The 12,285-nt window shown below is 40.4% G+C and overlaps 1 protein-coding gene across 1 annotated transcript in view; it reads left to right on the top strand.

Annotated features, from left to right (window-relative positions):
• cpt1a2b (carnitine palmitoyltransferase 1A2b) overlaps positions 1–12,285 on the top strand; it is a 43,153-nt gene that overhangs the window by 22,033 nt on the left and 8,835 nt on the right. Inside the window, exons 10-13 of the mRNA XM_072368165.1 lie at positions 2,475–2,670; positions 4,398–4,586; positions 5,980–6,085; positions 9,773–9,889. Coding sequence (XP_072224266.1) covers positions 2,475–2,670; positions 4,398–4,586; positions 5,980–6,085; positions 9,773–9,889 — 608 coding nt within the window. The remainder of the gene's footprint in view (positions 1–2,474; positions 2,671–4,397; positions 4,587–5,979; positions 6,086–9,772; positions 9,890–12,285) is intronic.

Genomic DNA, 12,285 nt, shown 5'->3' with positions numbered 1-12,285 from the left:
TGCGTATTATTCATTATTGATAGAAGAGAATAAGAATAATCCCAGGTTTCTTTTCAGCACTGTTGCCAGGCTGACAAAGAGTCCGAGCTCTGTTGAGACATGTATTCCTTTAACTCTCAGCAGTGATGATTTCATGAGATTCTTCATCAATAAAATTGTTTCTATCAGAGAGAAGATTAATGGAATCCTTCCCACTATTATCACTGATGTATCATCAAGTAGAGCAGCTTTAGAAGTGTCTTTAGAACCTGATTTGTATTTGGACAGCCCCTGTCCAGTTGATCTCTCTGAGCTAACAACAGCAATAGTCTCTTCTAAACCATCAACTTGTATGTTAGACCCAATCCCAGCCAGACTGTTCAAGGAGGTTTTCCCCTTAATTGACACTTCCATATTGGATTTGATCAATCGGTCTTTGTTGACAGGATATGTACCTCAGACTTTTAAGGTTGCTGTAATTAAACCTTTACTTAAAAAACCTACTCTTGATTCAGAAGTGTTGGCTAATTATCGACCTATATCCAATCTCCCTTTTTTGTCCAAAGTTCTTGAAAAAATAGTTGCAGTTCAACTTTGTGATCATTTACATAGAAATAATCTGTTTGAAGAGTTTCAGAGTGCATCATAGCATAAAAACTGCACTGGTGAAAGTTACCAATGATCTCCTCATAGCCTCATAGTAAGTCATGGAGTTCCTCAGGGTTCTGTGCTTGGACCAATTCTTTTTACTTTGTACATGCTTCCATTAGGTAACATTATCAGACAGCATGGCATAAATTTCCATTGTTATACTGATGCTACTCAGCTGTACTTATCTATGAAACCAGATGAAACCAACAGGTTGGTCAGACTACAAGCATGTATTAAAGACATAAAGACCTGGATGACTCAGAACTGTCTGCTTCTAAATTCAGACAAAACTGAAGTTGTTCTCTTTGGACCTGAGCGCTTCAGGGAGCAATTGTCTAGTTATATAGTTACTCTAGATGGTATTTCCTTGGCTTCTAGTTCTACAGTGAGGAACCTTGGAGTTATTTTTGACCAGAATTTATCATTTGACGCACATATAAAACTGGTTTCTAGGACTGCCTTCTTTCACCTTCATAATATTGTTAAAATCAGGAACATCCTGTCTCAGGGTGATGCACAGAAACTAGTTCATGCATTTGTTACTTCAAGATTGGACAACTGTAATTCTTTATAATTGGGCTGTCCCACATATATTCTCTGAAAAGCCTCCAGCTGATCCAAAATGCTGCAGCCAGAGTTCTGATGATAACTAACAGGAGAGATCATGTTTCTCCAGTTTTAGCTTCTCTTCATTGGCTCCCTGTTAAATTCAGAATAAAATTTAAGATTCTTCTTCTCACATATAAAGTTCTTAATGACCGAGCTCCATCATATCTTAAAGATCTCATTGTAAGATATTTTCCTAACAGAGCACTTCGCTCCCAAACTGCAGGTTTACTTGTTCTTCCCAGAGTTTCTAAAAGTAGAATGGGAGGCAGAGCCTTCAGTTATCAGGCCCCTCTCTGTGGAATAAGCTGCCAGTAAATGTCTGGGAAGCAGACACCCTTTCCACTTTTAAGATTAGGCTTAAAACTTTCCTTTTCGATAAAGCTTATAGTTAGGGATGGCTCAGGTAATCCTGAAACATCCCATAGTTAAGCTGCTATAGGCTTAGACTGCTGGGGGACCTCATCTGTCACACCTTTCCTCACTTTGCTCTCTTTTTCCCCCTGTTTAATTTCTTAAATGATTTTATGTACATTATTCTGGTTATTAACTTGTGTTTCCCTGTTCCAACAGGTATCCTTTGAATGGTGTTATGGTGTTTTTCCGCCCTCTTTTCCCTCTTTTCTGTCTTCTCAAACCCCAGCTGGTCGAGGCGGATGGCCACCCTTCCTGAGTCTGGTTCTGCCAGAGGTTTCTTCCTGTTAAAAGGGAGTCGTTCCTTTCCACAGTCGCCTCAGGCATGCTCAGGACGGGAGATTGGACTGAAGACAAGTTTCGGTGCAATCTGTTGGTTTCCTTAGCTAGGATATTATTTTTGAATTGGCTCTATAAGAATGAATTGGAATATTTTGAAATTAATTAATTGGATTTAATTGGATTATGATTACAATGAATTGAATTCCAATTGGCTTGAATTGGACTATATTATTTAAGTGCCTTGAGATGACAATTGTTGTAATTTGGCGCTATATAAATAAAACTGAATAGAATTGAATTATTATATCCTGATGCCTAAATCCTTACAACTGAAAGAGAGTGTTCTTTCTGTCTCACGTGACTGTTGGTGATGTCAGTGAATGCACCGTTAAGTTCGTTAGACACTGCACAGAGATGATTATTGAACTGCAAAAAAAGAGAACTACACAAATATTGTGGATCTGCTGAGTCCCTGAGATGTATCGTTACAGCCCATTTGAGAAAGGAGTGATGAGCTGTTGGAATGATTCTCTCCCTCACAGATGTGCTCCAGCACTGGCAGGACAGCGAGTTTGTGGCAGTGTACCATAGGGGGCGTTATTTCCGCCTGTGGGTGTACCAGGCAGGCCGGCTGCTGTCTCCCAGAGAGATTGAATCCCAGATCCAGAGGATCCTGGATGACACTTCTCCCCCGTTTCCTGGAGAAGAAAAACTTGGAGCGCTCACTGCTGGAGACAGGTACCAACAGTGGCCTCTTTTTCCTTCTTCTTCTGGAGTTTTTTTTTTTTTTTGGTAAATCGTTTAACAATGTTTACATATTAAGGGAGGTGTGACTTGAAGTAAGACTTTTCTTTGTGTGAGCAGTCCATGCGGTGGAGGTTTTTGGACTCTCAGATCTACTCTCAGATCTCAAATCTACATCCACAGACGATTTTAACTCCAAATTTAACAAGTTACTTGAAGTATCTTTAATCCTGCAGGTTGAACTTTACGTCAAATTGAAGTTGTCATTCATGAGCTTTGCAAAAAAAGTTTTCCAAATTCCAAAAGGAAATGGAAGAAACAGTGGAAGAGAATTGAGTTTCAGGATTCAATGAGATGTGGCCCTGTGACCGGATGAAGTGCAGAAACTTGAAATGGAGAATGATGAGTTGGGGAAGGATTTTGGGAGCCAAAGTGTTTGGGTTGATGATCAGAAAACACAGGCGTTGCATATCTGTCAGCTCCACAGTGAAAGGCATATCACTTTTCCATGGGAGAATTTTGATTTGTGCTACAGCAGGTCAGCTTCGTCAGTCCAGAGCTGATTGTATCAAAGTTCATAGCTTAGTTTCTATGATAGCCCACATCTGGCCTCATGGAAGCTGATGTCAGGATTTTATGATGAAATATTTGTAAAAGCAGACTGGTGCCTTCATTAAACGTCCATGTTTTAAGTGTTATACTATCCTCAGAGCCAGTAAAGAAAATCCTCTTTTTCTTATTCAGTAGACACTTCGGTTCTTTAGTCACCCAAGGTTTATTATTTGTGAAGATTACCGGCTTTTTGTGGGAATGCTGTCCACGCAGTAGGAGATGTATGCCAACACTGACTCCATGTGTGCAGTGGGCAGGACATATACCAGGACCAAGAAAAGTTGTGAGATAGCCAAAAGTTCCATGTCAATGTTACAAAGGACACAGAATCCCACTCATGTTGCCTTTTCAGTTTGTTCCCCTTCTGTTGTCATAAAAACAGAAACCTGTCTTTTAAGCTCCCCACTTCCTGCGCCCTTTGCTCAGTGGAAGCTCCACTTGAAGCAGGGCCTCAAGAACATGGCTGCTGTGAGCGTTGCTACATCCAGTTCAAGTTGACAGCACCAGCTCGGCTTCGCTCCCTGGCAAACATTCTTCACCAGATGTAAGAAACACAGTTGGAGACTGTTGTCTGCTGACTCAGGCCTGGTGAACTTGTCCTCACCTCCAGCTGTGACGTGGCAGTGAAGGTCCACACATACTAAAGTGCTCACAGTCCTGGACCTTAGCCCATTTGTGGATGGAGCCACTGGAGAACGATTCGTTTGAGGCCCGCGGCTCTCACTTTTCTGATGAATTTGAACCACTTTCACCACAGTTCAGCAGCATGCGACTGCACTTCCTCGCTGAGAAGCTGTTTATTTAACAATATTTACTGAACTTAACTTATCTCTGTCTCTTAATTGCCACTTTGGTGATAAATAAAGGGGATTTGGGTTTGAATTTGAAACTTCTGGAAAGTTGAAACCAGCCACCCAACAACTCCTTGTTGAGAAATTTGAATCTTTTATATCATCAGCAGATTCCCCAGTCCTGACATTTCTGTACTTTTTTAATGTTTTTAAATGTTTAGGGCTGCTCATATGTCTGCGAGTGCACATCTTGGGTAAAAAAATGCCGTACTGTGACCCACACGAGTTTAACTATGTCAGTATTTTTGCCTCTCCAAGGATTCCTTGGTCCCAGATGAGGAAGCGGTACTTCAGCTCTGGCCTCAACAAACGGTCGCTGGACATCATCGAGAGAGCTGCCTTCTTTGTGACGTTGGATGATGAGGAGCAGGGCATGAGGGGCGATGATCCCGCAGGAAACCTGGACCGCTATGCCAAGTCTCTGCTCCATGGGAAATGTTATGATCGGTAAACAAGATCGATTTGTTTTTATGTGGCTGCCTAATCTCACCTGTATTCTTGCTTTATAGCATCTGCCTTACTTAGACTTTTTGAAAACGAAAGCTGACAATATTTCTGAATCAGACCTGTTTTTCTAACAGGAGCATGGTAGCAGGAGGAGCTGCTTGAAGCTCGGCGTGCCGTAACGTTCACAAAGTTAACACTTTACGACCCGTAAACACATCACTGAGAGACTCCTTGAGTGCTTTTCCAAAAACAAATAAGAAATCAAATCTGCGTGCAGGTGACTGCTTATGCTCATCTATCAATAATACTTGGAAAACATGAATGTGTCCAAAAATGGTCACAGAGTGTGACATTTAGTAGCAGTTAGAACAATAAAAGCAACGTTAAGTTAGTTGAATGCAGGCGACCGCAGCAGCTCTGCGCTGTGTGCCCGTGTTCAGCCACTCATGAGGGGCGGAGTGGCGTCTCAGAGGAAGTGCAGATGGCACATCTGTTGTAGATGGTTTTGCAAATCAGTATTTTTTTTTTTCTCTTTTTTGATGACATTTTGACAATCCAGTCTTCTGCTCTGGGCAAGAAGCTGGGATCTCCTTGGAATTTTGAACATTTTCCATCCATCGTCTCAGGTGATTGGTGAAGTTTGTGGCCCCGTCGCCTCTGCTTTGGCTCACCAGGTCGAGGACTGCCTTCTGCTTCTGCCTCTGCCTCGTAGTTACAGCACAGAAACTCCTTTATTCATCCCCAAAAACTGTGCATGTGTTCAGTGTATGTGTGTTTATTCACAAATAGCAGCCAGATAACTTCCCCTGAAAACTCCCTGGCTGTCGTATGTCACCTTTCTGAGATAACATTTTCTGAGGGGACTTTTTCCTTTGTATTTCCTGGGAACATGTAGAGTGAAGAGACTCTGTTCTGTTATCATAGCAAAACAAACAGGATGATGTCACCCACCAGAATTAATTCTTACAGAATTTCCCTATATGCCCCCACAAATTTTGTAGACAGGACAGGCACAAGCAAATATGAACTAGTGAAACCTTTTATAAGAGACTGTGTTCCATCGTTTGACTTTGGATGTCTGAATGTTTTTGCATGAGTCAGCTCAGCCATTTCATGAAGTCTGTTCTGCGATGCCATTACCTCCTCCTCCTCCTCCTCCCCCTTTTCTTCTTCTTCTTCGTCCTCCCCAGTAGCTTTACAACACTGATAGACTGCAATGAAATATGTCACAGATGGTCTGGGTTTTTTTTCATTTAGTAACGCTGTACCTGAAAAAATTATATCGGAAATGATCCATTTTAAACCAACCTGAAAGCAGATCTCAACCACATACTCTACCCATTGAAAGTTTTATTTTTTTGGTTCTTCATTGGCACTTTATTCAATCCTTTAGGTGGTTTGACAAATCCTTCTCCATCGTGATCTACAAGAATGGGAAGAACGGGCTGAATGCAGAGCACTCCTGGGCAGATGCACCGACTGTGGCTCACTTGTGGGAGGTGTGTGTCTCTGTTTGTGAATTTGTGCTAGCTTGTATTTATCCACCACAGTTTGTGAGAGTTCATTTTCTCAGACGTGGCTATATTTAGAGAGAGAGGCTAAGTAGAACAGAAGCGTCACAGAAACATATCCTCTTATTTCAACTCTTGCCGCAGCTGCTCTTATGTAACATGACTCTGTGATAAAATAGAAATGAAGAGCCTGGGCAACAGTCTATGGAGCTCGGAGGGGAAGATTTAGCAACAACATGTTTTTCTCATTAGGAAGTTCATGTCCATTGCCGACAGGGTTCAATCAGACATGATTTAATATCTATTTGATCAAATCCATCATGAAGGCAGCTTCTCTGCTTGGAGGGGGAATTTCCTGACCAACTTTTTCTAAACTTGTTTAGTTAATGGGAAGTTCCAGCTGCATTGCAACTTTATAATTCTCAGTAAAAACTATTCAAGTTGAGAAGGGAAAAGGGGATTTAAGTGTGGTGGAGTGTTACACATAGATAAGACATGCAAATGGGTCAAATAAGATTGTTTTTTTTTACTTAGGCTGTGCAAGCAGCCAAAGCAACCAGGAAATTTCACTTATTGATAATGATCTGACAAGGATTTTCCTTAAGGAGTAACACGGCCAAAGAAGATAACCAGTTGTTGAACAAACCGAAGTTTCAATAGGCTATCTTTATTTCCTTGAGCACAAGGATGTTTCAAAAGCGATACTGTGTCCTTTTCATATTGTTCAGCTGTGGGGCTGCAGATCATCAGATCATCTACATGTTGTAAAAGAGCAGTGTGAGTGTGAGAGAGTTAAGGCAAGATTTTAAAGCAGCACTGGAAATTCTGCGGCTTTCACAGTAGCCCTGACACAGATGAGTGAAAGTGTAGGGCTTTCCATCAAAGGTGAAAGCAAACCAGTACAGGCTATCTGGATGCAAATTAAGCTGTGGAATATTTAGTTTCGAGGAAAGTTCACGATTGGACTTGTTGCACAGGTGGCATCCCAGAGACGGACAATACATGGAGACGGACAATCATTCACATCAAAGTACCACACTGGAATTCACTGAGCTCCTGAGAGCAACCCATTCTTTCACAAATGTTTGTAGAAGCAGTCTGCATGCATAGGTGCTTGAATTTATCCACCTGTGGCCATGGAAGTGATTTGAACACCTGAATTTAATTTGGACTGGTGTGTGAATGCTTTTGGCAATATAGTGTATCTGCTGATATTTCTTGCTGCCCCACTCACTAATGAAACAGTTTTGTCTTTAGGGATGTGCTCCTGCGGTCATGTCTCAGTGAGACACAGAAAAAATGCCCCACTGATATTCCTGCTGCATCCTTGTAAATGTTCCAAGTTAATCCATTTTCTTTAGTGTAACAAACTAAACATCTATGTCTATGGGCGTGCTCTCCCTCAACTGAAGACGCAGACAGAAAGTCCAGTCTATATTACGTCCGATTATCAGTTGGTGTATAGTTGTAATAACCTATAAACGCAAACAACCCATACTATATATTTAGTAAGTGATTGGCTTTGAGGTTTTATCTTATTTGCTTTCAGAGAAAGATAGAATATTTCCAATGCCTTCTCCCTCATATTCTGCTGTTTTTGTCTAATATTTCATGTTTGAAATTTACGCCTGATGAGTTTATAGAATGCATTATATCTTTTTGTGTTTGTTTTCTGTTGAATGGATCTTTTTTCAAAATAATTAACGATATTGATTAACGATTTACAACCTGGGGGTGAAATGATCTCGATCATTCTGATTTTACATGATCATGTCACTAACCGTTTTGCAAACACAACACAAAACAAGAGTCAGAAACCTGTGTAATGCAGTTTGCACTGATTGCTCATCAGTAACAGAACTAACATGCAGTTAACATGGAGACAGACAATCATTCACTTCCGCATCTACACATTAAACTAACAGGCATGCGTTTGGACTCTGCATGTCCTTTGATTTCCACAAAATTTGGCATACGCAGGGGAAAAAGGGTTTAGCTGTCAGCGCTCTACAGATACTTCAGATTTGAGAGTTGAGACGCAATCTTTACCAGTGTTTCCCACAGGATTTTGGGAGACTGTGGTGGAAGAGTCTCTGACCCTCGGGGGTTTTAATGTGTGTGTGTGTTTTTAAGCCTGATGTATCACACTTAAGTGCATTTTGAGGTCATGGATGTAAATTGCTGTATATGAACATACGTTGATAAATAAGAACTTACAAAGGCATATCAGAAGTATTTTAAATTGAATTCAGAATACAACAATAACAAAAACTAACTCACTCCCTCACTTGAACAAACAATCTTTTGAACAATCTACTAAATGAACAAACAACATTTTTGGACAGACCCAGGTGCTGAACATTTGATTTTTCTGGGCTTTTCAAAGAACAGCTCCAGAGCTCTGGCTGGGCCCATTAATGGAGATTAAATATTAGGCCCACCACTCAGCAACTCTAGTCATGCCATTTTGCCTTACTCGATTCATTGTGGAGAAGTTTCTCTCACAGTTTACTCTGGAAATTGGGATGACCAGCCAACTGCGGCGAAGTGGCTCAGCAAGGGCTAGATTTGTCCCCATTCATCACACTCACTTGCCAGGAGAGACAGAACTTCAGATTGATTATTTATATTGCACAAGTTTTGTCTTGATCTTGAATTGAATAGTTACAACTTTTAAAGTTGTAGTTACATCAAAAAAGTATTTTAAAAAAAAAAGTGTTTTAAATAAAGTGTATTTAAATCAGGAGAGGAGAATATAAATTAAAAAGCCGCGTCAGCTCGTTGGTACAGTAACAGCCTGTTACTAACAGGTGAAAACTCTGAAACCGAGACGTGCGCGGTGCACCCGGTGGAAAGCAACCAACGCCGGTACGGTAATCTCACGTCATAAGTTAGGATAAGGTGACCAGATTTCTGAAATGAAAATCGGGGACACTTTCAATGCGTAGGTGAAAAATCTGCCCAAAAAAAAACCCTACTAAAAATGAATGAATGAATTTATTTCAGACAATTACCACAAAAAGTGTTTGGTAAACAGTATTTACAAAAGAACAATCCCAAATAACATATACATATTCACCAGTATTAGCTCATCATCGCATTACATATACATATTTAAATTTTAACATAAATAGAAACTAATAATATAAACAAAATTTCCAATTGAATAAACTTGTAAGTATTTATGCCTTCAGATATGACATTAATTAATCCAAATTGTCTGAAATGCGGTATGAAAAAGCAAAACTTATTTATTCATACTCCTTCTCCGTCTAAATGACCTTCCTGATTGATTTCTAAGCTTTCATCCATTTATCCATCCATTTTTTTTATCCTCGTTTGGGCCCACCACAGTCTCCTTCATTAATGGGAAACACTGCTTTACCATTCATCTGTTCATTATTCCACGTGTTATAGCTGCGTGTGAGACGGTATTTATAGCTTCTTTTTTTTTTGTTGATCATTAAAAGTAGTTTGCAGTACAAAACCGCATTTATTCAGTTTCAATTCAATTCAGTTTAATTATATGGCACCAAATTACAACAAACGTAATTTACCTGTCACACACCCTTAGAGCACTTCACAGGCATTGTTTTTCCCCGTCATTAGGGGTCATTGTAAACTCAGACCTTGAGTGGAAGGGGTAATTTAATGTACATTCTTGTCATTCTCCAGTACACTTTGGCCACAGATGCCTTCCAGCTGGGCTACACTGAGGATGGTCACTGTAAAGGCGAGGTGGCATGCTCACTACCGCCCCCACAAAGGCTTGTGTGGGACATCCCATCAGAGGTATGAAGATCTTGCACACATTTGTCTTCCTGTTTTTGTTACCCTCAGTAGGACCTTTACGGTTATAATCTGACCTTGTAGGGACCAGTAGTCCTTATGGGGAGAGCCTAATTGAGTATCTATATTTGTATACAGAGCTGTCCGTCTGTTGAAAAAAGTTTGTAGGAACATCTGTGGCCCTGATTTTTGTCTTTGGTTTTTTGAGATGAGGTATTTAAAAAGTAGTTGATAGGGTTTATATCCTTATTAATGAAGTCCTACCTTAAGCAGAAATTAACCACTCATCTCTTCTGCCATCTCTTCTTTTACTATGTGGAAGGTTAGCATACGGCCAGGTGGTAGAATTCAGGGTGTGCAACTTCATCACTGCTCCAAAAATTAAAAAGATATGGGAAAGGAAGTACAACAAATGAATACCATCTTAGATTAAAGGTTGTTGGGCTTGAAAAGTATCTTTGCGATCTATCAAAGAATTTGTCGACAAAGCAAATAAACCTCTGGCCAGAAATTGGGTCTCCTGATAGTTATATGTTCCTCTTTGGTGCAGTTGGAAAATATACAAAATAACTGAAAGTATGTAACATTAACACCCTGTTAAAATGAACACCCTGTTTGTATACAACAGTTCTGTACTAAAAGATTTTTTGTCAAGAAAATGTAAGCACAGATTTAAGTGACGCTTGACACAGATGTTTTGAGGGGACACTTGTGGTTTTCTTTACTTCTTAGTTCATAACTTTGGGAAAACAGGATCCGGGTTACAACGACAGGTCTGAAGTGACTTAAACGACCTCAACCTGAAATATTTGGAGATAACTTTCGTGCTGTAGTCACTTCCCATGCAAATTAAATTTTCAGAATATTGCTGTAAAGTTGTCATGTCTACCGGACGTCTGACCTTCATTCATAATGCAAATCAATGTGTTACATGTGTGTTTTTTTTCCATCAAATGCAAAAGCATTCCAGTTACAGATTAGATTATGAATGGGGGATCCAGGGTAGTTGTCATTTTTCAACATGAAGAGAGAAGCTGTGCCAATGAAAGTGAAGGAAGCCATCAAGGCTGGAAAATTAACTGACTGGAAATATCATCAAGAATCAAGAAGAATGCACTGGTGAGCTCTATAATCGCAAAGGATCAGGTAGGCCAAGGAGGACCTCCACTGCTGATGACAGCAGAATCCTCACTATGGTAAAGAAAAGTCCTCCAGATCCAATCCAACAGATCAGAAACAGTCCTCAGGAGGCCGGTGGATCTTTGTCAGAGGCTACTATCCACAGAAGATCTCATGAACAGAAATACAGAGGCTACACTGCAAGACGCCACGAGTTAGCCATAAAGAGCCTGCAGAGTTCTGGGAAAAAAAAGCTGTTCTCATCCTGACAGACGATACCAAAATGAACCTGTATCAGAGTGATGGAAGGAAGAAAGTGTGGAGACAAAAAGGAACAAAGCATAGCAGCTCATCTGTTAAACATGGTGGTGGGGGTGTTATGGCTTGGGCATTTATGGCTGCCACAGGTACTGGAACACTGCTGATGGAACTGCTGATGGCAGCTGCACAATGAATTGTGTATAGAACCATCTCATCTGCTCAAATCCCAGTAAATGCCTCCAAATTCATTGGACGGCGCTTCGTTTTGTTTCAGACTAACATGGAAATAAGATATTCTAATGTAAATATGTTTGGTCTGTTTTCAAATTTAACAGCGAAGTCTTGGAAGTTGGCAGCCTTTGTAAAGTTTCTCTGCACGTTTGCAATGCATGTTGCGATGCATTGTTCAGCCTGAATATTACGGCTGAACATTTTAATTCATGCTGAAAGCTTGAGGAAGCAACGTGTGCTGCCATTAAACTCATCTTTTTGCTAGATTCAACTTGTTGGTATTCAGCTGGCAAAAAAACAGAGTCATAACAGCGCACTTAAGTGAGTGTTTGGAATTAACATCCCACACAGATCAGGGAGAGGGAGAAATGATCATGCGTCATCCATGCTTAAACATTTTCTGACAAAGTTTGAAGTAGATCCGAGTCATAGTAGGCTAGTTTGAAATTAATTTGAAAACATGTCCTTTCTCATTGTCACTGTAGCTCCGTGGTTTTTTCCTCACGCTTGGCTTACAGGCCTCTTCTGGCCAGGACACAGATCGTATCTGTAAAGTTTGAGCTTCATTGGATCATGCATATGTGAATTATTTTTAAAAAACTGTTTTATAGTCAAGAATAAACACCCGTCATCAAAAGGTTTTGTGTAAAGTCGCAACATTTAATATGAAACATCATCAGGGACTTACACATTTCCAAGTATAAGCAGGCCAGCGCTGCAAATGGAACAGAATATGCATGTATAAATCTTTACAGGCAAGGGCAAGGACATCCATCTTACATGGGAGG

Source organism: Leuresthes tenuis, unplaced genomic scaffold (assembly GCF_036924035.1).
Source record: "Leuresthes tenuis unplaced genomic scaffold, fLeuTen1.0.hap1 SCAF_17, whole genome shotgun sequence".
Taxonomy (NCBI): Eukaryota; Metazoa; Chordata; class Actinopteri; order Atheriniformes; family Atherinopsidae; genus Leuresthes; species Leuresthes tenuis.
The sequence above is the reverse complement of the archived record's forward strand: the minus strand, read 5'-3'. Positions and strand labels throughout refer to the sequence as shown.